At 47.2% G+C, this 26,353-nt stretch overlaps 1 protein-coding gene and 1 pseudogene across 2 annotated transcripts in view; both read right to left on the reverse strand.

Annotated features, from left to right (window-relative positions):
• The window catches only part of LOC144099077 (metabotropic glutamate receptor 5-like), a 411,956-nt gene that overhangs the window by 167,355 nt on the left and 218,248 nt on the right, over window positions 1-26,353 (reverse strand). For both annotated transcript variants that reach the window (XM_077632161.1, XM_077632160.1), the window contains 2 exons: window positions 1,414-1,645; window positions 498-693 (listed from right to left, as the gene is read on the reverse strand). In XM_077632161.1, coding sequence (XP_077488287.1) covers window positions 498-693; window positions 1,414-1,469 — 252 coding nt within the window. In that variant the 5' untranslated portion in view covers window positions 1,470-1,645. The remainder of the gene's footprint in view (window positions 1-497; window positions 694-1,413; window positions 1,646-26,353) is intronic.
• On the reverse strand, window positions 2,403-2,545 carry LOC144099681 (U2 spliceosomal RNA; annotated as a pseudogene).

Consider the following 26,353-nt stretch of genomic DNA (forward strand, 5'->3'; position numbering starts at 1 on the left):
CGCAACGTGATGAAAAGTTGCGCTGGGACACGTGCAGGTTCAACGGCGACAGAAGAAACACAAGACATACTAAAGCAAAAGACGATTCATACACTGTGCTATCAACTTAGAATTATGTGCTTAAAATTTATGGAAAAATTCATTTAAACCCCTTAAAGAGGTCTTTATTTAAATCTTGCCATGCAGAACACTTCTTATGGGCTTAAGTCGCATTCTTGTTCGAAACATTTTCTTTTGGTCATTTTTGTCCGAATAACCCCGAATGTCGGGATCATCCGAAACATTTCCTTTTCTCCTGCTCCGTGGGCACTCGGATATGGACTTATCTCTATCCATCTTCCAGGGGACATGGATGGCTTGATTCACATCCGAGCAACTGGCCTTAGCGACTCAGGCACAAAATATGTTCGATGCCTATTGACCCGTTGGAATAGAGCTTTACCCTATCTCTCTGTCACGCAACACCTGCGAAACAGGAGGGAAGAGTGAGTGCGTACCTCTCCACAGGTGCGCGTCTGCGCGTTCTTGGCGTCCGGTGACTGGTGCACGGGGAAAAGGGCGCCGATGATGAAGTCCCCCGGGATGCTGCCGATGTGTCGCTGCGCGCTGAGCGGCACGGCGGCCGCCACGCCGCCCCGGTGCCGCTCGGCCACCATCTGGAGCAGCAGCAGACACGCCAGCAGCAGCAGCCTCCTGTGGTTGGGAGGAGGCATTCATTGCTCACATTGTAACGGAACACACAAAGCATTCAGGAGAGAGCAAACCACTCACTCGCATCCACCCAAGCGCGGCCATACGGTTACAAAGGAAAGCTATACAGCTTCCACAAAGACTTCTTAGTTAAAGAAAAATTCGTCCTAGTCTGGGGTTCCAACTAGAGGCTACCGCTTCACTGGAGCAGCCGCTCTGCCAAGTGAGCTAACCCCCTAAGCATTTGAAGAAAGGATTAAGAAGAGTTGCTTTAATCCCTCGTAGCACCTTTAGGAACCAAGCCTTTATTCAGTCCCTTTTGGAACTTTCATCAGGAGTATACGGGTGCATACCTGGCCGGCAGCTTTAGTCCCTGATAGCCGCTTTAGAGATTAAGCCTTCATTTAGTCCCTTTAGGAACTAGCAGCAGGAGTATACGGGTGCTTATCTGGCTGGCTGCTTTAGTTGCTCAGAGCGCCTTTAGCGACTAAGCCTTCATTTATACCCTTTAGGAACTAGCAGCAGGAGTATACGGGTGCTTATCTGGCCGGCTGTTTAGTCCCTCACAGCCCCTTTAGGAACCACGCCTTCATTTAGTGCTCTTCGGGACCAGCAGCAGGAGTATATGGCTGCTTACCTGGCCGGCAGCTTTAGTCCCTCACATCCCCCTTAAGCCTTCGTTGAGTCCCTTTCTGGGGGACCATATACTTGTGCTGTGCGTACCTGGCCGGCGGCGTCCGCCCGGGCAGAGCTGCCGGAGCGCGGCTAGTGGGCCGCATGGGTTGTTCGGCTGCCGTCCTGGGCGTTCCTCCTCCGGCCGGCCTGGGTCAGGGCGCCCGCAGTCGCCGGCGTCGGCGCTCGCGCGCCGGGCCGCACCGGCTCGAGCCGGCGATCCACGCCGCGCCGCCGGCCGCGGGCATCGAGCGGAACCGGGGGTCCGGGCCACGAACACCGCCTGCGTTAAGGAAAGAAGAACAAGCGACCCGTTGTAGGTAGTCAAAAGGAACTGTCATCACAGTGTCGGAACGGAGGCAGTGCATACATGGGCATCTCATATACGCGAGGCGAGTCACTGGCGACAAACTCCACTTCATCCTCACAGACAATGGCAATGGCTTCACTACGCAATTGAGTGCACAATGCGCCAAGGGGCATAGAGAGGCTGTTAGGGCACTCTCTCGGTCACTAAGAAAGGGAAGACAGCCAAGGCCACTGTGCTTGGACGGCTGTGCTCAAATTTTCATGTGAGTTCTGAACGCGCGTCTCTGAAGCAGCTGTAGTACACGTGCGCTTTCACGCTTGTTTTACATCTTTAGCCCCAGTAAGAAACAAGCGCGGGGTTATGCATCGTCTTGTACTATATGTAATTATTTTATTATGAAATTCTGATTTTCCAATTCCACTGCCACCCTTCCCCTTTCCTTCTTTGCTTCTTTCTTTTGTCGCAGTCATCATCAGTGCAGCGCTTCGCCTCTCGCGCTAGCGAGCACGAGCAGAGAACACGGAGAGTTCTCGTGGAGTTGGGAACAGCACGAGTGGTGGCGGTGAAAAGCTGCTGTTTGTCTGTCTGTCTGTCTGTTGTTGCCAGGAAGAAAGAAAAGGAAAGTGCACAGGCCTGCTCACTGGCTCAAGCAGAGCCCCAATCGCTACCACGTGCAGATAGCAGGAGAGTTGAAAGATGGGATAGAAAGACAGGATAGTAAAGACGCGCTAAAGACAAGGCCGATCCCGGAGGCAGTGCAATACCGGGCCAACCGGTGGCGGAAGTGAAGCATCCTTCAAACTCTCCGCCACATTTCCAAAAATAAGTCCAATTGGACCCGTAACAGATACTCTACGGAGTCCGGACAGGAATAAGCTGTTGTTTGCTTGAACTGATTGCGACTCCTACTCTTGCGTTGCAAACTTTACTGGGTTGATGCACACGGAGTACTACCGAGAACGCCAGTAGCTTTGCGCATTCACATCCTCAGCCTCCAACATTTATTGTGACATTATTATAAGCACAAGCATTATTATTTCTTTGCAATCCCCGCAGAGAGGTGTATTTATATAACAATTATTTACAGAAATTTTCGAATGGCTCAAGAGGAGTCCACACTAATGAAATCTTGTCAAATGGTGGTGAAGTGATACGCTCCGAGAGAAGGGCAAAGTGAACAGCAGAAATTCTGCACGATTTGCTAAAAAAACGCTCTCCAGTGCTCGTACTTGATTCCGTGTTGCCTTACATATAAATAATATAGATTAAGGCAAAAAAATGAACAAGAAAAAACAATAGTCTGAAGAAATGAAACAGAACGACAGTTTTTCCGCTTTACCGCACCAATTTGCGTTTTTTAAATTAATGATATCGGCTGTTCCACAGCGTAAAAATGGCCAAGTTCCGAAACCCTTCAATACAGCACTTTAGCATTGCTTCTGCTTAACTTTGCCTTTTTTAACAAACAGTACAGGCAAGTCAGTAACACAGGGCAAACGTAGCATCGAGCTTTTATAGTTTTCCTTTGGGCGTTTCCTCTTGGAGCGTAAAAAACAGTCTTCAAGGTCTTACTTAGGCAAAGTCATTTAAGCTGAATGTAGGCCAATAAACGCGCTTGGGTGCACGATCTGAATTTGTTTGAACGACCTCTAGCACTCGCTGAAACACACAGACGCCGATCGACAAACTTTTTTTCGGTCCCCGTTCGCAACTCTCAGCCCAGTAGTAATCGTGGGGAGTTCAAGAAATCGTGAACAACAAAGAAGCTAATAAAGAAAGTTTGGCTTCGCATTGACCCCACTGCATGCTCTGCGAGGTTAAGCAAACGACACGTACATTTTAGGAAGAATGAAAAGCCAGCGGGGCAATGAGTTTTCGCCCTCCCAGTTTCCTTCTTTCTTCCAAATCACATCGAATACGCGGGAACAAGAAGAGAGAAAAACGCAGCTGGGCTCACAATCATCGAATTCGTCGTCGTTAGCGGCGAAAACCTCCACCCTTCCTCTTTGCTTTCCCTCCCTACTGAGCCTTTGAAAACCATTCATGAATCCCAGCTCAATTCAGCAGTTCCCCAAAAATGTTTTCCCCCTTCTATCCCGCATTTATGAAGGTTCCCCTTTCTTGCCCCGCAATCATCGATCTCGATCATGCGACGACCAATGGAGTCGTCGACAAAGGACGAAGCGCGCAGTGAGTAACAATGGGTGGATGAGGGGGTGGGGGGCAAGAAAACGAGTAACACAGCATCATACACAACACACGGACATACACGCCCTTCCCATTGAGTTTCTCCAGTCGGCGCCGAATGGATGTGCGTTTTTGGAGGGTTAGGGGAAAGGGAAGACATGCCTGTATATTTATTCTTCTTTTATCCTTTCCATTCTCTCTCTGTCTCTCTCTCTCTCTCTCGAAGAGCAAGGAAATGGGGACCTAGCCGGTGTGGATTGTGATGCGTCCAACGCGGTCGAGCTTTCCTGTTCGACCCCGTAGTTTTAAACGATGACGCAAGGGGTCGTAAACTTTCTTCGCGACGGTGAACGACTAAAAGCAATAAGCATCCACCGCCCTTGCTTTCGGACTCCACTGCGCCTTCCAACAAAACCGACGCTTGTGCAACGTGCGGCAGGAGTAAGCCAGTCACGCCTCCTGTATCTCTCGCTGACACGAGCCGATTCTCGCCTCATTTGCTTACGAGCTGATCGAATGCTTGCGAGGTGAACGCGTAAGCACCTGCTTGCGTCGTTGGGGAATAAAGTAGCCAACCATGGAAGGGTGACAAAATTTTGCTGAAGATACTCTTTTGCCGCGACAATAAAACGTGCGATTGCATAACGCCTTGTATTGCTTCTCGGATTGTTTTGCTTCCTTTCGTCTAGATGTTCTTCCTGCTATATCCCCTGAGTTTTTTTTTTGTGCAAGATGATGTGAAGCTACAAGCGCGTGCAGTATAAAAGTATACACGCGGGTGCGTGCCGATTCGGGCTCTCTGAACGTCATTGACCGCTACACAAACGTATGTGTGCCTTTATGAGACACCTTTAGCATACTGTGCTACCAGCACCGTTACCGGAGTACCGGGAATCCGCGCGACGAAGAGCACATGCGCAGATCACCTTGAGGGCGCAGATGGCACTAGCTACCCGGGAGTAGCTCTTAAGCCTCTAGACACCATGCGATCGAGGCATGCAATACGTATTATTCTCAGTATCCGATATTTCCAAATAAAGGCTAATAATAATAATAATAATAATTGTTTTTTTGGGGGAAAGGAAATGGCGCAGTATCTGTCTCATATATCGTTGGACACCTGAACCGCGCCGTAAGGGAAGGGATAAAGGAGGGAGTGAAGGAAGAAAGAGGTGCCGTAGTGGAGGGCTCCGGAATACTTTCGACCACCTGGGGATCTTTAACGTGCACTGACATCGCAAATAAAGGCTCACGTTTTAGTTTTTCAAGAATATATATGTTCGATTAGCTCGCTCCTTATCTGTGCTGCTGATTGTATGGCATTTTCGTTGGTATATAGCGTAATGACCGCTGGAACTTTGTCGTTTCGTTGTTATCGCGTCCTCAAGGTCGCTTCGGCTTTTCTTCGTGGAACGTAGGTGGAATAAATACAAACCCGGCGATGCCATCACGACAATGCGGCACTTTGGACTTTGGCCGGACCGTTGTGCATCCTGTGCCTCTTAGACGTAGGGACCGCATTACCAGTCTCTCCCAGACTTCATTCGATATGTAAACCTCTTTTCATGTATATACTCATCTCCCTTGTTTAATTCACAAACCTACTTTCTTTATGCCTTCATGGCGCAAACTGCGCTAAATAACAAACAAAAATATTAATAACTGTGAACTAAAGTCGTACTAACCTACGACACTACGGCCAAAGTGTGCGATAAATTACGCCTATAAACAGCACGCAATATTTTCAGAAGTATCTCTCCTTCGCAGGCCTTATTAAAACTAATGGATGCGAAGATTTCGCGTGACTGGTGACGTCCTCCAACCTGCAATTCCCACGGGATGCAGACGGCGCTGCGAGCCAGTCCTGACGACGTTAATAAATTTGCGGCACCGGCGGCCAAATCAGACCCTCGGGAGCTTCGCGCGGGAACTGCGCCGCTCTGAATAATGCATTTCGCACCGGCTTGCGCGAATACCGCGGTAGTTTACAGCCCTCTGAACTTTCCGAGATTGCTTTGCAAAACGCTGTCCTGTAACGTGTGTACTTGTTGCTCTAAAAGCACGCCAAAAAATTCTTGTGAAAGTACAGCTTAAAACTTTAAGCGAAACCCGTTTCAGCGTTGTTTCCGCAAGGTATGAAGGCGATATAGTATTTAAAAGAAAAACGATTTTTCGGTTCTGCATTAGCTTAGATTTGCGAAAAGTGAAATTTACGGATTTCACGCTACATATGCGCTTAGTTAGCGGGGACCGAGCACATTTTTGGTGAAATGTCTGCCGTTAATCTTTTACCATCGCGATCAAGAATAGGAGGTCACTTAACACGTTCGCATATTTCCAGATGGTGTACCACCGCATGTGACGCGAAGTAGTCTAGAAAAATCGCACATCGAACGTATTGCTGTACGAAGGCCATGACCAATTTTATTCTGCGCAGAATACTGGCATAACTGCTCTGGGTGCGACATGCACTCCTCAAGAGTGTTTATTTTAATTATAACAATAGCCTTCGAGGGCATCTACGTGAAAGGCGAAATTTCAGAGGTTATCATTTTGCTTGAAAAAAAAAACAAGATTCCGCTTCGAGGCTACAATCATTACCTAGGTCATGGCAATTTTCTGTTCTAGCTCACGGCACCACATGTAATTGGCTTCGTACTTTACTCGTTCACTGTTTCTCAAGACGCGAGTCACAACAACCTCAATCGGATACTGCAGGTTCAATTAACCACCTCAAATGAAAGCAGTGCTTCTTTCCCTGTCACCCCAATTCTCTTTCTCTTTCTTACTTACCCAGTACTAAGAAGGAACGGGTCATTGCAGGAACGCAATGAGAAAAGGCTATTTATCTGCACCGAAAGAAACACCTCTTCCAACATTTGCGAGCTCATACGCTTTGCGCACTTACGATGGAGCCGTAACAAGAAACCAGCTCCTATTTTCCCCTTTCTTAAGCTTTGTGACGGATGGAGAGGTCAGTACACACGAGAGAAGCAACGTCAGATTGCCATTGTTAGCCGACCCCAGGGGTGCTCGAAATCGCCACTATGGATACAAGCACTGCACACGTCTCACGTTCCACAGCTATCCGGCTAAGTGCTTCGGGTGGGTGGACCTGGGTGAAATGACAGCAACGGAGACTGGTCCCGATATAGTCCCCACCAGCTGAAAGGGATAGCTCCACTTCCTTAATGCGTTTGCCCAGAACAAGGCAACACGTGGAACGGAAGTCGGGTTCAGCCGATGCACGCTGTTTGTGCTTGCTGCTGAGTTCGACGCGGTCGTTCTCGTGCAGCGTGCGTTAGCTAAGATGGGCAGAGAGATGTCGTCGGTGTTTGCGCCGAGGAGTAATGGTGACATTCATCGAAGCCTTAATGCGAGGGTGGGTGGTAGGCTACGGGAGTAACCGGGGGCTTTCTTTGTAACAGGCTTTATACCTATAGGTAGGGAACGGCCAGCTACTTATCCTGCGGGGCCCGTTTAGGGTAACTTCATCTTGCTTTTCTCCTAATGTATTGTATGCAGTAACCCCCACCATTGACGCAAGCAAGGAAGGAACTTTTCTAGTGATCTTATAGAAAAATCACAAGGTGTAGAAAACTAAAAACAAACTATGCAGTAAAAATTGTGCCAGCGCCGGAAACTTTTATGTCAGTAAAGAGGGCAAACGAAAAGGTGCACAGAGCTGCAGGTGTTATAGCAGCTTTACACTGCTGATTAGGCTGCCACTATATATAGTAAGTATTCATTTACTATATAGTACGACAAGAAAATAAGGTGCGTGCAAACGTTAGGCGGAAATCGCGCGAGGAGTAATAAAGAGTGGGTGATGGGGTGGTAGGCGTGTATATAAGGTCGGGCTTAATTAGTGTATAGAAGCGTCGATCATCAATTACTAGTGAGAGTTAATGTTAAGGTAAAAGCCGGTTTGCCAGCGATTTCTGGTGCTAGATTGTCGTTTCAGAGATTGTTCCCGACCGTCAAAGCCGCGCATCCAGTCCGCGTGTTGGACCACGTTTCGGGGCCATTTGCAGAAGTAGTACAGGCGTACGTCAGCTTCATTGCCGTAGGCGGGCGCAGGGTGGTATCGCGCCGTAAAAGGTCGGAGTTGAACACTGCGCCCAGCTCTGCCGTCGGTAGAGATGATGAGAACGGGCCTCACGTCGCAATCGTTCGGGGCCCCGTACAACGATTTGCCGAAGGACGACGCGGGCACGTGAAGGTTGCACTCGCGGAATGAAATGAGCCCCAATGAGCCCGCACGAAACAACGCGTAATCTGGGTGGAACCAAAGCGGGCTCTATGGGACTCGCGAACCTCCCGAAAATGAGCTTCCACAATTCATAGGGGAAAATATTGTTAATTGGAACACGCGTAATTGGAATTTTCGCTTTACTCAGATTGATGGCTTTTTTTCAGTCGCCATCTAAGATTACTCTGAATTCGAACTCCACGTAATTCGGGGAATATTTTGGTACAAATCGGGGACGAATCAACGACAATTAACTGTATTAAAATTGGGTCAGTGGTGCCGGTCAGTTTTATGCAACACAGTACACTGCCCTAATTTCACTTTGGATGGATAAATGAATACATGAATGGATGGATGGATATTAGGAGCGTCTCTTTAGAAACGGTGTGATGGAAGGTGTCACCATGCTCGGTATTTATTTTTTTTAGTATTTTTCTATCCAATCCACGAAATTTAGTAGCATTATCTAAAAATTAGCACGGTTTCTTTACATATAAATTAGAGTGACTTTTACGTTTGATCAGTATTTAGCCCTGAACTTGTATCCTTGCGCCTTGATTTCGAGCCACCAGTGTTCCAATCGCTTTTCGCTAACTTCGGCCGCAGATTAATTCACTTGACCTTCGTTATCTCAAAGCCCTAGGGCCTCAGGGAGAGTGAATGTGCCTGCGTTGACATCTGGATGGATACTTCCACATTCAAGTAAAATATTTTCAATTTTTTAAAAGATGTACCATACATTGTAAAAGTCTCATCAAGGTTAATTTTTTTTTCGCAGTTCCGCATTCTAAGGCACCTTGATATCGTTTCAAAGAGTCGGGCGCTTCCTCTTTAGTTATCGTAAATCAATTATTTCCTGATTTGTCTTTCCATTTTGTGTACGGGACTAGATTCTACATTTTTTCCTGTTCTATTAATCCAGTTCTAAACGCCTGCATTTCTTGCTTGCCATTTTAAACTCTTTGTTTCTCCATCGTGGTTACCTGCATGCATAGTTGTTAGGCTTCCAATCCTTTTCTATCATTGTGGGCCAACGCTCCTTCTACAAAAGCATTTAAATACCTTAGAAGCCCTCCTCTTGTCGTCCAAGCTTTCTCAGTCGTGCTGCATAGAATATTTTACTCTGAGCGTTCAACGCTTCAAATGATGCCAACCCATGTCACCCTATTCCGCCTCCTTTGTGGTTTTGCCACGGGAACCTAGTGCTAATCTGCCAACAGCGCTCAAATTTACATTTAGGACCGACTGAAGCTTCGCCCTTAAGTAAGATACCGCAGTCCAGGCGGCAAGTAAAAAGGCAAATTAAATTCCAAACATGCCGTCCTCGGTAATAGCAATGAAAAGCCGTTACCCTCGGCAGTTTGAAACAAACGCGAGCTTCGCTTACAGCATTACCTTGCTTTCAGGAGAGAGACGCCAACTTTGACAAGAAGGTTTTTCTGCAAACTTAGCTTAATATATTACGGAGATGAACTAGTTGGTAACCTCATTTTCTCGCAGATAGAAGCGCGGGATCGGTCCAACTACGAAATCGCATGCTGTAAGATAAGAAAACACATAAAGGAAGCCTAATAAAACAAGCTGCAACTACTTCCTCATTAGAACTCTACACGAAAGTCAACACGCGAAGTTCATTAGTCGCGACGCACCGCTGGACACAAGACAGAGCTCTGCGCCTATAAAAGGACCCGGCCGGTCACAGAGGAAGAGCAAAAACCCGCTTTGTTGCTCACGGTTCCCTGAGCTTGCCGCTGCACCGACAGGCACCGTCTCAGTCTACAGCCCGGGCCGAGGGCACCGCTCTGCTAAGCCCCTGCTCCGACGAGCCAACGACCTCAGCTCGGACGAGACGAAAACAGACTTGGTTCGTGGATGGCCAGAGTCGAAGCACACAGCTGTTTTCGCTTATTGCGTACAAGAAGGAAGCCTCACAGAGACTCTCATCAGATCCTGGCGCCCGATAGGGTGTACAGCTCACGCGGGGTTTAGCAACAAGGCATGCTAATAGTAAGCGGTGCACTGGAAAGCCAGCTAGATATCTGAGCGACTTACGGGAAGCATGCATATTGCGATGTTCGAAGTGCCAGCAAAACGTACTTGTGCTCGCAAGTAAACACATGGCGATTGTTTACAAAAAGGTTGGAGTAGCACAGGGGCATTTTGGGTCATAAAATGCGTTCCCTGGACGACACGAATACAGTCCGAGTGCACAGTTTGCTATGTCCTAAGGCAAAAAGTCACATGGTGGCGATATAGAAGCTAGCGTCTTCATGTGGCCGTAGTTGCAGAGAGAAGGCGTGGCTGCCCGCCTCACCCATTCGAAAGAAAAAGAGCCGGCTGGCTTTCTTCACCGCTCTCTCTCCTCTCTCTCTCACTCTCTCTCTCTCTCTCTCACACACACACACACACACACACACACACACACACACACACACACACACACACACACACACACACACACACACACACACACACACACACACACACACACACACACACACACACACACACACACACACACACACACACACACACACACGCGCACACACACACACACACACACACACACACACACACACACACACACACACACACACACACGCGCGCGCGCACACACACACACACACACACACACACACACACACACACACACACACACACACACACACACACACACACACACACACACACACACACACACACACACACACACACACACACACACACACACACACACACACACACACACACACACACACACACACACACACACACACACACACACACACACACACACACACACACACACACACACACACACACTGAAGTCTGCATGATGTTTCTATCTGATTTGTCTTTGCGTTATTCTCATTAAGCGCAGTTTCACTTGTCACAGCACCTGAGCTTAACATGCGAAGTGGTAGGCCAAGCTTGTTGATTAGCAAAGCATGTACACTCAGATTCCATATCCTTCAAAAATTATTTGCTCATCTCTGCATTGCGGCAGTAAGGAAGGTTTAACCTGTGTCGAACGTGACAGGATTCAATGATTATCGCCCATCACGAATCCGCGTTAAAAAGGGTACCCGCAGTTTCTCTTTCTGAAGAATAATACAGTCCGCTTAACAATCTTCATTCCTAAATGAAGACTTCCAGCCCGAAGCAAGCGAATAAAATTCGAATGAAGGCCCCCGCTTCACAGACGGGTATTTCGCTGCCACCCTTGACCCGGCAGCCGTTAACGCGAGTCAACAGTTGGGAAACCTCCAGCGAAGAAAGACGGCGCGTCAGACGAGCACCCGAACACGCATCCAGCGAGCATCTGCAGACCACGCACGCAACCTGCTGCAGTCGTCGTGGGAACGGTAGCACGTGCAGCCGCCCGGGCGTGGTCCATGGCGCACCGGGCTGCGAGTCGGCTCGGTGCCGAGGGGGCGCTGTGGCAACGCGAGAAATCATCATCCGAGGGAGATTCCGCTCGTTACTTGCACGACAGGCGTGCTCTCCTCCGCCTGAGTTCCAAGACTGAGATTAACCTTGCGGGCTGCGGTGCTAGCACGCGATAAACAACACGTCGGTGTCCTGTTCACAGGGATGCGTTCAAACTATGAGGCAACAGACCGACTGGGATGGCCGAAGACATCACTCGGAAGCACGGAACCACTAATGGCTGCGGCTTAATCCGGACTGCATGCGATGCCGAAAGGAGTCGCAAGGGAGCGCTCTGCAGTTGCTAAATCTCTAGAACAGCGCAACGACGTAAGAATACAAGGTCAGAAATCAAAACTGGAATTGGTCAATCAAATTTGTTTTATCTTTCAGAAAGAATTTTCTGGTACCCATGAATTAGAGAGATTGGTTGGAGGAATAAGAAGAACAAAAGTCCCAGACGATCGATGCCAATATATGTCACACTATATGTCAATATGTGACACATCGTGGCAGAGACTCGGAATGTCGCGACTATGCGCTCCACTTCACTATGCAAAGCGGTCGTGATCGAATGCGAGGCGCCATCGCGGAAAGACCTTGTCCTCCTCGCCACTTCTCTACCTCTCCACGGTCCTCCTTTCCACCTATCCCCTCTCCACTTGCCTTCTGTACCACCACACTCGGACTACACTTTCTACCCATCCGCATTCCGCTCTTGGCGAAGCCTGAAAGTCTCAGCGGGCGGGTGGTCAATTTGTGCCAAAACGGCAGTTTTAATTCTGACTCATTAAACGATGAGAATAATGGCTGCTGCCACAACCTCGCTTCAAAGGGGCGCTCCTAAAATCCAACTCTTTAGCCGTTAGGGGTGCTCAACCTTGCTGACCTTATTGGAAGTAAAGGTCAGTGAAAAGACGGATAGAAGATTGGTGGCTTCGAAGCAGGGAAGTGACCTGAGATAAAATTTAAGGCTTGAAATTCGCTACAGCCGAAGAGCTATTGCAATTCGTAGATTTTATTAAAGAGTGAATTCCATGATACAATATACTAGAATTAAGGAGAATGATTAAAAACAAAATGTGTGCACACATGTATGCGCACGTACACGCATGCATGTTCATGAAAAGAATAGCCACCGGCAGGACTAGCGCAATTAACCCAGGTAGTAAAATGCCTGCATTTCTTTTTCTTTAAGACGTTTCACCACAAACGAAAATAACACAAAACTGCATAGTCACGCACTCGCTACGAAGGAAACCTCCCTCCCATACGACCAAACACCGTAACGCATTTAGGGCCGGTACCAAAGCCCCGCGTATACAACGATTGCCTTATCTGGCCATACAGAAGCCCGGATAGATCTGCGCTCCGGGCGCGAGCTTAGTGCGGCGGAGAGAAGCGGCATGCGGGAGCGGACTTAAACCGCCATTCCGGGAGACGGCATCATCGGCCGCCATAAACCCCGTCGACGGCCCGCAGGCTAGGCAGGTGCGCGACGCGAGGAGCCGGCGCAGCGAACGCTGCGACCGCGCATTGAGGGCGAGAGTAACCGCCCACCGACGTAGGAGAGCGCGACGCGTAAACGCAGGTGTACGAGCGACATAGCGCATAAACCGCAGCGCCTTTATCGCGTACCGCTGATAAATAGAGAAAAAGAAAGCACCTTCAGGCGAAGGGAGGGAGAGGAAACGATGACGTAGCCTGCGAAAGCCGTTATAGCGCCACGTGCTGCGCTCTAGCTCCAGCTCGCTGCGCGCGTGCGGAGGCTTTGTGTGAGGCTGACAAGAGGGGGGGGGGGGGGGGGGGGCTGCATTTTGCGCCAGGTTACCTGTGTGTGTATATAAATATATATACACAGGCATCTAGCCTGCTTTTTCTAACGCTAACGCTTTCTCTATTTCTTTCTGTCGCTGCACTTTGCGCTCATTTCCGAAACAGCACCGCGCTACACGCGCCACAAAGTCCCCTCCGATAACGACCGCGGCTAACGTTTCTGAAAGCGAGATGCTCGGTCGCTAGGGGGCGCCACTAAAGGGGATAAGGAGGGAGAGTGGAGGAGGAAGGGGAGGTGCTTGTAGCGATCCCGCGCCGGGAGTCTATTTGCATTGCATGTGGACTTTAGGGATGAGGTCGAGCGCGTATCGCCGTCGTAGGTGCTGCAGCGGAGAGTGAGAGAGCGAGCGGCCATTCAAATTCATTACTGTTACTTGCGCTGGCTCGTACGCTGGCCTGTGCTCGCTGCTTTGCTAGGCTTGCAAGGGATGTCCGTGAGCGGGTGATTAATTTATGAACTCTCCCTGCCGAAAGAGAGAGAGAAGAGGCAGAAATCAGGACAATGGAGTGTGGCTTTTGTTGTATTTATTTTTTTCCTCCATAGTCTTCTGCTTAGTCAAAACCTAAGTTTGCGCTCACTCGTTCTTAGCAGAGGAATCAGTTTTTATAAACAGGTAATCTGCAATGAAGATCCGCTTGCATTTGCGACCGCGACGCGTGTTCCTTCTCAACAAAGAAATAGTTCCTTCCTAAAGCTCTTCTTGTTACCTAAACGAAAAGTTGGCCACAAGATGAAATTATAAGCGCATAAAATTAGGATGCCTCAGAGACGCTTAACAGAGCGCAAAATTACCCATGCTTATTTCGTTCACTCCTGCGCGTTCTTAACGGAGTAATCATTACCCTGCAGAACATTGCTTTTTTTTCCAGCTGCTGTTACTTTTTCAAATGCATGCTACTAAAGCTTGTTCTATTTGTTACTGTTATTTATATCCTCCTCCTTCTAATTATTATTTTGATGAAAAATTCACCAAGACTTGAGCAAAGGAAATTCTGTTGAGCTGGAACGTTGTGATAAATTATAAAGAAGGAAGCCAAGGGCAATAAACAAAAAAGCTCATTTCTACAAAACTTTTTCTTGTTCGTTGTTATTCGACGCCATCCAGCTCTTGACAGGAAAGATACATGGCTCACGCACAATTCCGTCCCATAAATTAATATATAATTATAATTGGCTTTTGGGGAAAGTATCTGTCTCACAGTATCTGTCTCATATATCGTTGGACACCTGAACCACGCCGTAAGGGAAGGGATAAAGGAGGGATTGAAAGAAGAAAGGAAGAAAGGGGTGCCGTAGTGGAGGGCTCCGGAATAATTTCGACCACCTGGGGATCTTTAACGTGCACTGACATCGCAAAGCACACGGGCGCCATAGGGTTTTTCCTCCATAAAAACGCAGCCGCCGTGGTCGGGTTTGAACCCGGGAACTCCGGATCAGTAGCCGAGCGCTCTAACCACTGAGCCACTGCGGCGGGTCCATAAATTAATAGGGAAGTCTGTTTTCAAGCTAACTCTCGCGAGACGCGGCGCATATCTCATACTCGGAATTCCAAACTGTTTTTGTATTGTACACTGCCACAGATTTGGACAACGCTGGTCTTACGCGCACAAAAAAAAAGCACTCAAGTCCTTGTTAGTAAATTAGTTTCACCCAAACAGCATACATTTCCAAAGGGATGCCTGCCCTCAAGAGTCTCCGAACAGCTACGGCACGACTAATATAAAAAGCGATCCCTTAAATCAAACTGAGCATTTCATTTTATGTCTACATTTGCAATGACGCAACCAACAGTTCTGAACAAAAGCACTTCTCAACAGGAAAGAGTTTATGAACGCACTATTTATATATCGTAATAATTCATTATAAGAATTAATGTGTCCGCAGATCTCGCCTCGGCAGTCTTGTATTTTTTTTTGCTCTTAACGTTTTTACTACAGTAAAAGAAACTAGGTTCCCGCTAACTAGGTAAAAAAAAAAACATTTCACTACGCATAGGCAGAATGAGCCTTTGCCTTCAAAATTTTTATAGCAGTACCTTACAATATTCCAGTATTAGAAATTTTTGGCCAAGAAAGCTGGACGTGTCTTGGAAAGCATCATTGGAAGGATTAGCAAATAAAACTACTTCGAAGAAGAAAGCATAATTTTCACTCACACGTGGTAGTAATGATTGATTGAATACTAATTAGGGTCTATATTTTTGTGATTGACCCTGCATACACCTCGGCGGCTTAACGGGCGACTTTGTTACGGTGTACTTGATTCGTCACTTTTGCTTCCTTGTGGCTTCGCTGAGGAAAGTGGACCGTTTTTATTTAAGCAGGATTGGGCAGAGCTGGAAAAGGCAATTTTCCGCTTCAGTATAGGCATGTCTTCTGTTGCAATCTTACAATGTCGGATTAGTTTCAGTACGATTTACATAAAGCTTCAGCGCATTCATATCAAGAACGAAATCTTGGTTATGAGGTAAATAAAAATGTGCGGTAAAACTGTAAATGTTTCTTCAGAACTGCCCCGAGTTCACTCAATCACGGTGAGTTCATATCTATCGCTATGGACTGAGGACCCCTGTCTGACGACTCCGGCACCAGCCTCCTTTATCACAGCGGCAAAGTTTACTCTATCTCGCTCTCTCATATCTATCGCTAATGGGAAAGAAACTTTGATCACTGAATTCTGCTGTTCCATAGCACTCAACAATGACTTAGCAGTCACTTGAAGTGATAAAATATATTGCCTTTTCTATACCGCATTCCTGACCAATGTACGCTGAAAACAACATAATCGCGACGCTTGTAACAGCACGAGCGGACACCAAATAACATCATCAACCGCAAAGAACATGGGACAAAAACAAAAGGACGATAGACCTCCACTTGATTTGCTTGATTTGATTTGCTGCTTTAATAAAATCCACCAGTGTTGCTTTCCCGCATGCTTTTATTTGGCCTTTACTGAGTTCAGGTGAACAGCAACCTCTGCCGCCCGATTCTTGGTCGATCCCCCAGCGTAGGCACGTGCCATACTTTGAAAGGCTAACAACAACAACAACAAACAAACAAAAACTTTAATGTGGAGAATTGGGTGCATGTCTCAACCAAGGGGAAGCTTTTAAGGTACTTGTGATGCTAGCGATTCGTTGCACACTTCGATCAGTGTTTTCGTTTTGAGCATGTTCGGCAGCCAGACTCAAAAACACGCACTTTCCGACCTCTGACAGCGACTTAGCGCCATTTATAGATAGATAGCCGCTACATCTGCCATGAAAGATGCAATAGAGCCAGCAAACCGCTTTCCCCTCTTAGACGCACGCTTTGTAGCACCGCTATCATCCCTTCATCTGCGATGCAGCACTACCACCGCGACACCTGCAGGAGCTCGAGCGAGTGGAGATGGAAATTATGCGGCAATATTAAAACACGATGACACAAGTCGTTCAGGGTGGAGGGTGGCCTGAAGGTATCCGCACTCGACTTGAGAGGCACTGAAGTCATTTCCCCGCAGGACATCGTACTTAGGGGGTAGATCAGTAGTGAGCTCTTCAGGGTAACTGCTTACTCACGTCTAATTAAATGTCCAACGAGGCAGGCAAGAAAAAGGAAGAGAGGAGCTCGTTATGACATACATGAAGGAAGACAACAGTCACCAAAACCGAGGAGCATAGGGCATGCTTTTGTTTTTAATTTGTTGAGTTCATCTTGGTTTCGATGACTGTTGGCGTCCGTCATGTAAATGTCTACGGCTAGTTTCAGCACTGCGTTCGATTAGCCTGATGTCAACGACGCAGTACGTATTATTGGTACAGCCAGGCTTGAATACCACAACAGTCATTAACTGCTCTGTGCAAACCATTCGTGTCTGATCTCGGGGAAAGTACTTGAAAGGCCCATCGCATTAAAAATACGCATTTTATGTTGTGCATGACAACCTCAACTGTTACGCTCTGAATACGATTTCTGCATCGATCTCTGCGCAAGTGCTCAATTAAGATCGCATTAAACTCTCCCCATCAATGATAGCAACCGCCACTACGACTGATTACAACCTTAGGCAGTTTCCACAAAGCCTTCGTGGTTACTTCGACGATTCGTACCTCGCTCGAGCCTCGTATCATTCTAACAACGCGTTCTCTAATTCGCGCCGCCAAACTACACTGCAAGAGCCGGCCAGAGTTCGAGGGCTGCCGTGTAGTTAGAGCCTCACATCCCCCCCCCCCCCCCCCCCTTTTTGAGAACCGCACCTGCTCCCTTCTCACGCGAGTCGCGGCCGGCGAGGTCGGTTTGCGAAAGTCGACCCACATTCTGGCGCAGACGAACGCGCATAACGGCTGGCGCCCTCTACGATTAGCATTTTTTTAGAAGAATACGCGGAATCAGCTCACTTTTCATAGAGAGAGAGAGAGAGGGGGGGGGCGGGGGGGGGGGGGGGGGGGGGCAAACGAGGGAGGGCACTAAGGGTGGGTCAGTCAAGTTCGCAGTGCGGACTCGCACCTCACCCATGTAGGCATTTTCGGACCGAAGGTGCCCGTTAACTTAGATGGGTGAGACCGATTGGAAAACCCATCACCGGAAGCGTCGGCCGATAGCGCTGCGCTGGCTCGTTGCACCTTGCGATTCCTACCAGCGCGCAGTTGCGTGCAGTGTAGTGGAAGCTCGCTTCGAGAGTTATTCTATGAGGAGAGAGTAAAGGAACACGTTCAACAACTGCGTATTACGGCTAGACGCGTGGCCTTCCTTTTTATGCAGCACAGCCCAAACTTCTCTGTCGAATTTGTTTTCTTTATCTCCCGAAAAAGCTCTGAACGGGCTCCTCTTTCTAGATTTTTTTTTTTTCGAACCTGAGGTAAGCTTAGAAGCGTAAGGTTACGTGTTGTGTGCATTAGCGCTTTTTGAGTCATATGACGTGCCAATGTATGCGCTTGTCTTCACTGCTTCGTTTACCTTGCGTCTTGTGGCGCCAACTTCACCTGTCTTCTTATTTTAGAGAGATTGATTGATTGATTGATTGATTCATTCATTCATTCATTCATTCATTAATTGACTGATTGATTATTTGACTGATCGCCTGTTTGATTATTTGACTGACAGACTCACTGATTATTTGACTGATTACCTGTTCGACTTATTTTGCTGATTAATTGAGTGATTATTTGACCAACCGACCTTTTGATTGATTGATTGATTGATTGATTGACTGGTTGACTGCGACTGAAATTTTCATCCTTCACCACATCAAGTGCACGTGTGTCAGCGCTGTCTAAACACCGACCCACTCCGCACCTCGTAAGCCGCAGCAAGCACGCAGAATTCTGCTCTTGCAGTGTGTGCGCGCCGCGCTGCACGCAAGTATCAGGGACGGGGAACACCGAGGCCTGAAATGAGAGAACAATGGGGAACAGGGCCGCATATGTGCGTAATGCAGCACCGCATTCGATGCGCCGCCAATTCGCTCGCGCGATATTAACCGGGCAGATCCTCGTTTCCTCTCCTCCTCCTCCTCCTCTTGCAAATGTCGGCCTCCGAGTCCTGGATGGAAAAACCTTCTTCAATCACCATTAGCCCCGGGACGCGTGCTCGTGAAGGGTCGGAAACCTCGCGTTCTCTTCCTGCGTCACGCCACGCGGTCACCTCGACTGGACCAATCAGGGACGCCGAAGGGCCAGGAAAAAGCGCGGGAAAGTTTGGTTGTGAAACTCTGGCTACTTGAAATTGTTAAAGGCAAACAAAAAGAGACTTAGCTGCTTCCCTACCCAAATTAAATAAATAAAACAAGAATCACAGGCAGCGTAGCATGTGCGATTTATCAGGTCATTCACTGTATACCGACAGGAAGCATTCAAAACACGAGAGCGGGAAAAATTTCGTGTCGGTTTTACGGAATATTACCTGAACACGCTGTGATTGGCTAATGAGATTATTGTTCAAAAGTTCGTAACGCACATGTTCTTATTTGTCATCCGCGACAACGACAAGGCACATGTTACTAGGCCTGTTGGTTTAGAAAGTTTGAACACAGTAAATAGAATTTATAATGTAAACGTGCAATGTTAACATCTTTGTTTATGCCTACTAGTTTGGTCAAATACCTCAAAAGCCAAAGATGCCTTTACATAAAAGGGAGGAGGTGGTGATGCGAACATACGATCAATAAATTCCCTTGATGATGAAAGGACAAAAAAATGCAATAGTTAATGTGATATAAAAAGTTAACAAAAGTTAAAGTTTCCACATGGTCGATATAGAATATATCTTAAAACTCGATTTAGATGCAAAATAAAATATAAACTCAGACTTCCTTATCTACAACATGATGGTAAAAAAATGATAACATAATGTCTTCACATAATTTTAATTATAACAGCTTCAGGATTCTTACCACACATTTTCTTTTCACTATGACCCCTTTCTAACACTTCTTGGCAGAGCAGCATACGAAGGCCAATAACAATAGCCAGTCAAGCAATAATTACGGTTCGTAACAATTTCAAAATGAGCTCAGGTGCGGCGAGCTTTGTGAACTGCCCCAAATAAATAACGTAGCTGCCGCAATGGCTCAGTGATTATGGTGCTCGTCTGCTGACCAAAAAGACGTGGGTTCGATCCCGGCCGCGGCGGTCGCATTTTGATGGAGGCGAAATGCTAGACCGTGCGTACTGCGCGATGTCGGTGCCTTTAGAGAACGCCGGTTGATTGAAATAATCCGGAGCCCTCCAGTACGGCGTGCCTCATAGTCTGAGTCGCTCTAGGACGTTAACCTCATTAAACCAATTAAATAAAGCGAGACTAACTGCGAATAAAGCACGGGTTAAAGCAGGCTGGGTTCTTAACCGTTTCCACTTTGTATTTGCTGTTGCTGTAGCTGAAAATAGAACCGAGACAACCTATACAAAAACTATTTTGTTACCGCTCATCCTACCGAATCGAAGGTCGACCATGCGGTAACAATAACAGCGTGGGGTAAACCGAAGTCGTAGGTAATGAAGAAAAAAGCGTAAAGAAGCGACCGGAAACTCAGCCGCAGGAACTCTCGAAACTTATACAACCCCACTACTCGTTACTTATCAATGGCGCCCCAAATCAGACCCTTTTTCGCTATCTATAAAGTTATGATTAAGACACATTTTTGTGTGTCATGCCAGTATGAAATAGTGGTTATAAGATCAAAGCTCGTTCGCAATGACCTCCCCTTAATGGGCACAGCGCCGTAGCCTGACGCGCGTTTCACATAATTTAAGCCTTTTGCGAAACTTCTCGATTAGTGGTTTTTGAAGTTGGTTTCTCTTCACAGGCTAGTTTTACCAATCATTTCTCTATCGCTCTCAGAAACTTAAACTCTTTGCGTTGCTCTTCTCTCGTTATTTCTTGCTCGAACTTTAATTCCAGAATTACCGGCGTCAACAAAGAATGACTCAGTCTAAAGCAAACGAGGTTCTGGAAGTTTGCACAACCTTTCTCTTAACGCCATTGTTCATAATGTCCGGATAATACAACACCGAAGAACAGAAAAAAGCGATTGCTTCAACGTGCAAGTTATCGAGTTAATGGCTCGGAAAGACCAGCGATGCCGTTGCCTTTGAAGGAAGGAAAAACTTGTTCCGGATTTTTCAAGCACAACAGCGCCATCTATAGAGTTTAAAAAAAATAACGAAAGATGGAGTACTTCCCCGCATAGCTCCAAGCTCGTTTTCCTTTTCAGCCTCATTCTTTATTTCGTTCGCCTTTGCTTGCTTTCGGTTTGCATATAAAGAAGCAAGTCATAAATTTGGTTACTTTTGTTTCCTTTGGACATTTCCTTTACACAGGTTTGTAACGAGGCTATGCAGCAACGAGCACACAGTAAAGGCTCACACCTCTCCCCTCGCCTCAAAAAGAAAGAATACGCGAAGCATCAAGACATAGCGTTATTCTAGCAGCGGTTTGAGCGAAGTAGCGAGAAAAAAAAAGAAAAAAAGGCGAAGAAGCGGGAATAAGAAGGGAGGGGGGGGGAGGCGAGCGAAGCTCCGCAATTTATTCTCTTAAGTGACCAATCGGCCCTTAGTGGTTCAGCACTCCGAGTGATGAAGGAGCAAACGGAGAAGCAGGTATATTAACAGCGCGAGCGCGGAGCGAATTCCCTGCGGGGTAGACTGGTGGCAGAGCAAGACCGCGGCCTACGAAGACCAAGATGGATGGGAGTGCGTCGACTGGCTTTTTGCCGGCCTCCCCCTCCCCCCTTCTCGCTTCCTCTCTCTATCTCTCTGGGAGTGTCCCAGAACAAAGGGGGAAGTATGGGCGGCGCTGAGAAACAAAGGACACGGTGGCTGGAACAGAATGCTTCCCTAAATGCCGGCAGCTCAGGAAGAGAGGAAAATAGCTGGAACCCAGGCAGGCTGGCTTAGCTAAACCTCGCTAGATTCTCTGGAGACTTAGCTTTGTTCTCTCCTTTGACGCAACCCCTTTGTTATTTGAGCTTGTCTTCTTTTCTGGCGTTGCGATGGAGGACGACGGAGAGGGATAGAGGGAACAGAGCACGCGTTATGGTGCAGCGAATTCTACGTGTTACCGAAAGTAGCCTGTTTGCTTGGAACGAGTTGAATTACATTTTTCTTTGTAGTGAGAGAGAGAGAGCATTTTGCGGTGACCGGGAGAGGCCAGTTGTGCGCATGCGTCGTTACCAAGGCAGCCGGAGAGGAGTAGCAGGTGCGGCGTGCGTTTCGCCGTCGCCGCGGCCGCGTGCCTGCTCGACCGTCGGAGCCGCGCGTGACGTCACGCGGATGAGCAGTTGTGCGCATGCGCCGATACCATGGTAACCAGAAAGACCCCACAGGTGCGCCGCGTGCTTCGTAGCCGCTTCGTTGCACGCCGCTCTATCACTCGAACCACACGTCGCATGCGGAGCATTGCGTATAAAAGGCGGAGATGTAATTGGCGGCTGTATCACAACGTTTGACATGCATGCAGAGAATGAGAGACGAGTCGCTGCTAAACGGCAGTATAGACAAGAGAAGGTTAACTCTTCCAAAATTGAGACTGCTACATGTTACTTCACAGATCATCGGGAAGTCTTCGTCTCTGTCAAGCGAAATGAATAAAAGATGTGTACGCCCAATGTCTCTCATTGCTAAACAAACAGTGACCACAAAAAGCTCAGCCAGGGAAACGTACCTCTCGTTACGTATATCCTGGCATAGCCGAGCTAAGCCACTGCCAATTTTTTTTCTAAGTGAAAGCAAAACGGGAAGCCTGGAACTAGTTTGCAGACACCGTGTAATGAAGGCTCACGTTGCGGGATGGTGCAGTCTGATCATTCTTGTGACGTCGTCCATTGTCTTACACGAAACCGGTGTTCGATTTCAGACTTTACGCTTAGTTTTAGACGGGGATAAGATCGTAGTGCTAGCGAAGTCACCGTGTCGATAGAACTCAGAACGATTCTGCAGTTAGTATTGAAGTTCTGAGCTCTGAACCAATCTGATGACGACTCGCAATAGGCATCTTAGCAAACAAGCACCAAGGCTACAGTGTTTTTGTTCTGCGCGTTTACAATAGCAGGATTTGCGTTTTTGGCCATGCAGGCCACAACACGCAATTGATATGAAGAGCTTCGCGAGATTAGTCGCCGTTATGCAGAGACACCAATCTTATGAAGCTCCTGGCACGACAGAATAATTCGAGATTTTTGTTTGCACCTGTTCACCTTCGTTGGCCTTGCATTTGTATATGGCAAACACAAGGCAACCATGAACACCTCAAAAACTTAGTGAGGCTGAACGCCGGCCATGAGCAAGAAATCGGAAAAGAGAGTAGGAGATTAACAACTGACGCTTTCCAGTCGCGTCATACTGGTATCTTTACACCTGAAAACATACGTTGAATTGTCTAAATCCGTTTACACTTTTTTTCACAAATTCCAGTCCTTTGTTTCTCACAGTTGGCCGCAGTGTGAACCGAAACGCCTTATTAAAGGGGCTCTGAAACACCTCGACTTGCTGAATAAGTATATTCTGATGTCTTGAACAGCTGAGCCAAGTAATACACTTCTACACTCAATAGAGAGCCCACAATCACACGAGAAAGTTGACGTGCTCTTCCCGGCGACTTTTTCATGCACGCACCCTCCTCTGTCGCTCGGACCTGCGTATACATGTTGAGAGATGGCTATCGGTTAGATTCTTTCAGACGTCAGGCAGCTACCATGGCCACGGCCAATAAGCCACATAGCTCCGGCAGGTCAGGAAGCTCCGCACCCAAAGGTGGGGCCGACAGAGGAGCGGCGACCTTCCGGCGTGAAAAAAAAAAAAAAACGAGAGGGGAGGAAAAAGTGCAAAGACGCTGAAATTCAAATTTTGACTGTAGATAACTCAGCTTCTACAAAGCGTACGAAAAAAATTCATGCTACAGCATATTCGTGAAGCGGCGTCCTTAAACACCACGCGCAGACTGCAACTTTATTAGAGCCCCTTTCAGAGCTGCTTTAAGACACGGTTAAAGAATTCTTCCCACATAGAAATGAAAAAAACAAGCAGTTTCTTTGCAAGTATGGGTTTTCTTCAGAAAAATAATGATGTTTATGTCCAAGGCAAATTCCAGACTCCACAATTCATGAATATGTAACACCGCATGAATATGCTGTCTTTTTTGTTTTATTTATTTGTGTTTCCGTGCGCTGCATTTTATTCAGCTATTTATCGCCCTTTCAGCTTCGACGCAGAACTGAAAAAACTATTCTCATGAGGAAGAAGAAGTTCCTTAATATATTACTCGTACATGTACAGCCTTTGCCAAAAATATACGACCCACCGTTATTCCTTCTAAGCCAACTAACGTGGCTCGTTTTGCATAATCGACGTTTGAAATTTTTTTACGGCGAGACAGGCCCTCGTTGTCACCTTTCGACAGCTAAGAAATTCCTTCGGTTGCAGAGGGCGCCACTACATCACTTAAAAGAAAATGCCTTGGAGTGTGCATTTTTGAGAAGGGCTGCACAAGCCGCGAGAGAGTACTAATCACGTTCGATAGGTTGTTTTGGCTTATACAGACTTTCGCACTGCGCAGCTCGAGTGCTATATTTCTAGCTGGCCACCCTTCGAACATCTATATTACACACCTTCTACTAACTCCGGCAGGATTTCCGCGCAAGAAGTAATAGTGAAAGGAATCATCGACCAACGCCACTCTCCCATCCAACCACCCAGTTCGCGCGCTTTTCTCCCGTAGTTCCCCGCGCACGCAATTTGATTTGTCTTCCGCAATCGCGCATTAGCTCGACAAGTGGTAACGCAATTTCTCTCGCTCCCGTGCGCAGCGCGCGCTAATGGCGTAATACTCGCTCGGTGGCGCGAAACCATTCAATGCGCGAACGCACCGGGCGCTGAGGAGCATCTGATTTTCAAAACATGCAGGTTAACAAAATTAGTCAGTGAGTTTTGTCTCTTTCTGTGGCCGCGCCATTCGCTTCAGTGGCGACTTGAGAGAATAACGACTCTGTAACCCGCTGGTTGTGCACATAATTAGGTAATACCTGATCATATGCGGTAGTAAAGGGCCTCAGAAACACCCTTCGCCTACACTCTAATCAGTAATGTCCCCATATGAGTGTAAAAAAAGAGTAAGCTGTCCCCTGGCGCACTCACTTTTTACTCCTTTCTGTTTAGAGTGTAGGATATCGTTGCTTTGCTTCTAAGGCCTTGCTCTCGACTGATTTACCATGCTGGAAACAGCGCGCGTAATCAGACGCGAACGGAGCCCGTTTATTCTGCTGTACTATTTTTTTTATTTATACATACTGCAGCGCAATTATATGCGCTATGGCAGGAGTGGGAAAACACAAAAATGCAAGGAAACAAAATGCAGCAAAATGTACAAAGTGAGCACTACAAAAAGTTAAAATCACAAATGAAATATCAAACAAGAAAGGAACTGTTAACGACAGGGTAAGAATACACAGCTATTATGCGTCTTCAACGGCAGTTACAAAGTTTTGAAATGGACAAGAACGAATGGACCCAGGTAGAGAAATCCAGGCTTCTATTGAACGGGGGAAAAAACTGAATTTGAACAAATTAGCATGCGCAAAATACGGTATCAAATTAAGCTCGTGATGACTTCTTGTAGATGATAATGGTGCAAAGTTAATGTAGTGGTTAGCTGACAGCCTTACTGAGGAATTGACGACACAATGTAAGAATTTTAATGATTCAGTGTGGCAACGGACAGACAGCGTGGTTAAATTCAATGAGAGAAGTGTAGAAGAGGGTGAGAAATCGCGATCATAACGATGACATATAAAACGCACAGCTTTCTTCTGGACTGCTTCAGACATGTTAATTTCGAATTGCTTGTACGGGTTCCACACTACAGCTGCGTAACCAAGAACAGGGCGGATTAGAGATTTATACAACAGTAGCTTTGTGTCTTTTGGTGAATTGGGTAGCGTGCGTCGTAGATAACCTAGTTTTTTTAGTGCTTTATTACATACGTAATCAATGTGTTTAGACCAAGACATGTTATGCGTGAATATGACATTGTATTCAAGACAGTACACGCCCCATAAGAAGTCATCACGGGTACATATCTGCGGCCACATCAGCGATACCTTGCTGCACGCATCTACGTCACAATGATACCTTCACAGCAATAGTTGCTAGAGGGACAGCCGAAGCCTTGCGTGCCGTGCCGTCCGACGGTTCTCAACCAAATGACGTCATAATTCTCTCGGTATAATTCGCTCCATAGCACACGTGTCGAAGCTTTCTTTTACCAGCGCCTGGGTAATTTCCGCTTAGGGGTACCAAATTTCGGACACGGATTTCTCGTGACGTTTGTGACGAGCGGCACCACTAGTGACAAAAGTCTCTCGAAGCTGAGCAATGGCAATAGGAAGATGCGGAGCAGTACGGAGACGAAATAAAGCCGGGAAAAGCATGTAGTGTCGAACACCATCACGCCCAAAAAACGCAACGGAATGTATTTTAAGCGCCCAAAGGAATATAAAGACC

Source organism: Amblyomma americanum, chromosome 7, assembly GCF_052857255.1.
Source record: "Amblyomma americanum isolate KBUSLIRL-KWMA chromosome 7, ASM5285725v1, whole genome shotgun sequence".
Taxonomy (NCBI): domain Eukaryota; kingdom Metazoa; phylum Arthropoda; class Arachnida; order Ixodida; family Ixodidae; genus Amblyomma; species Amblyomma americanum.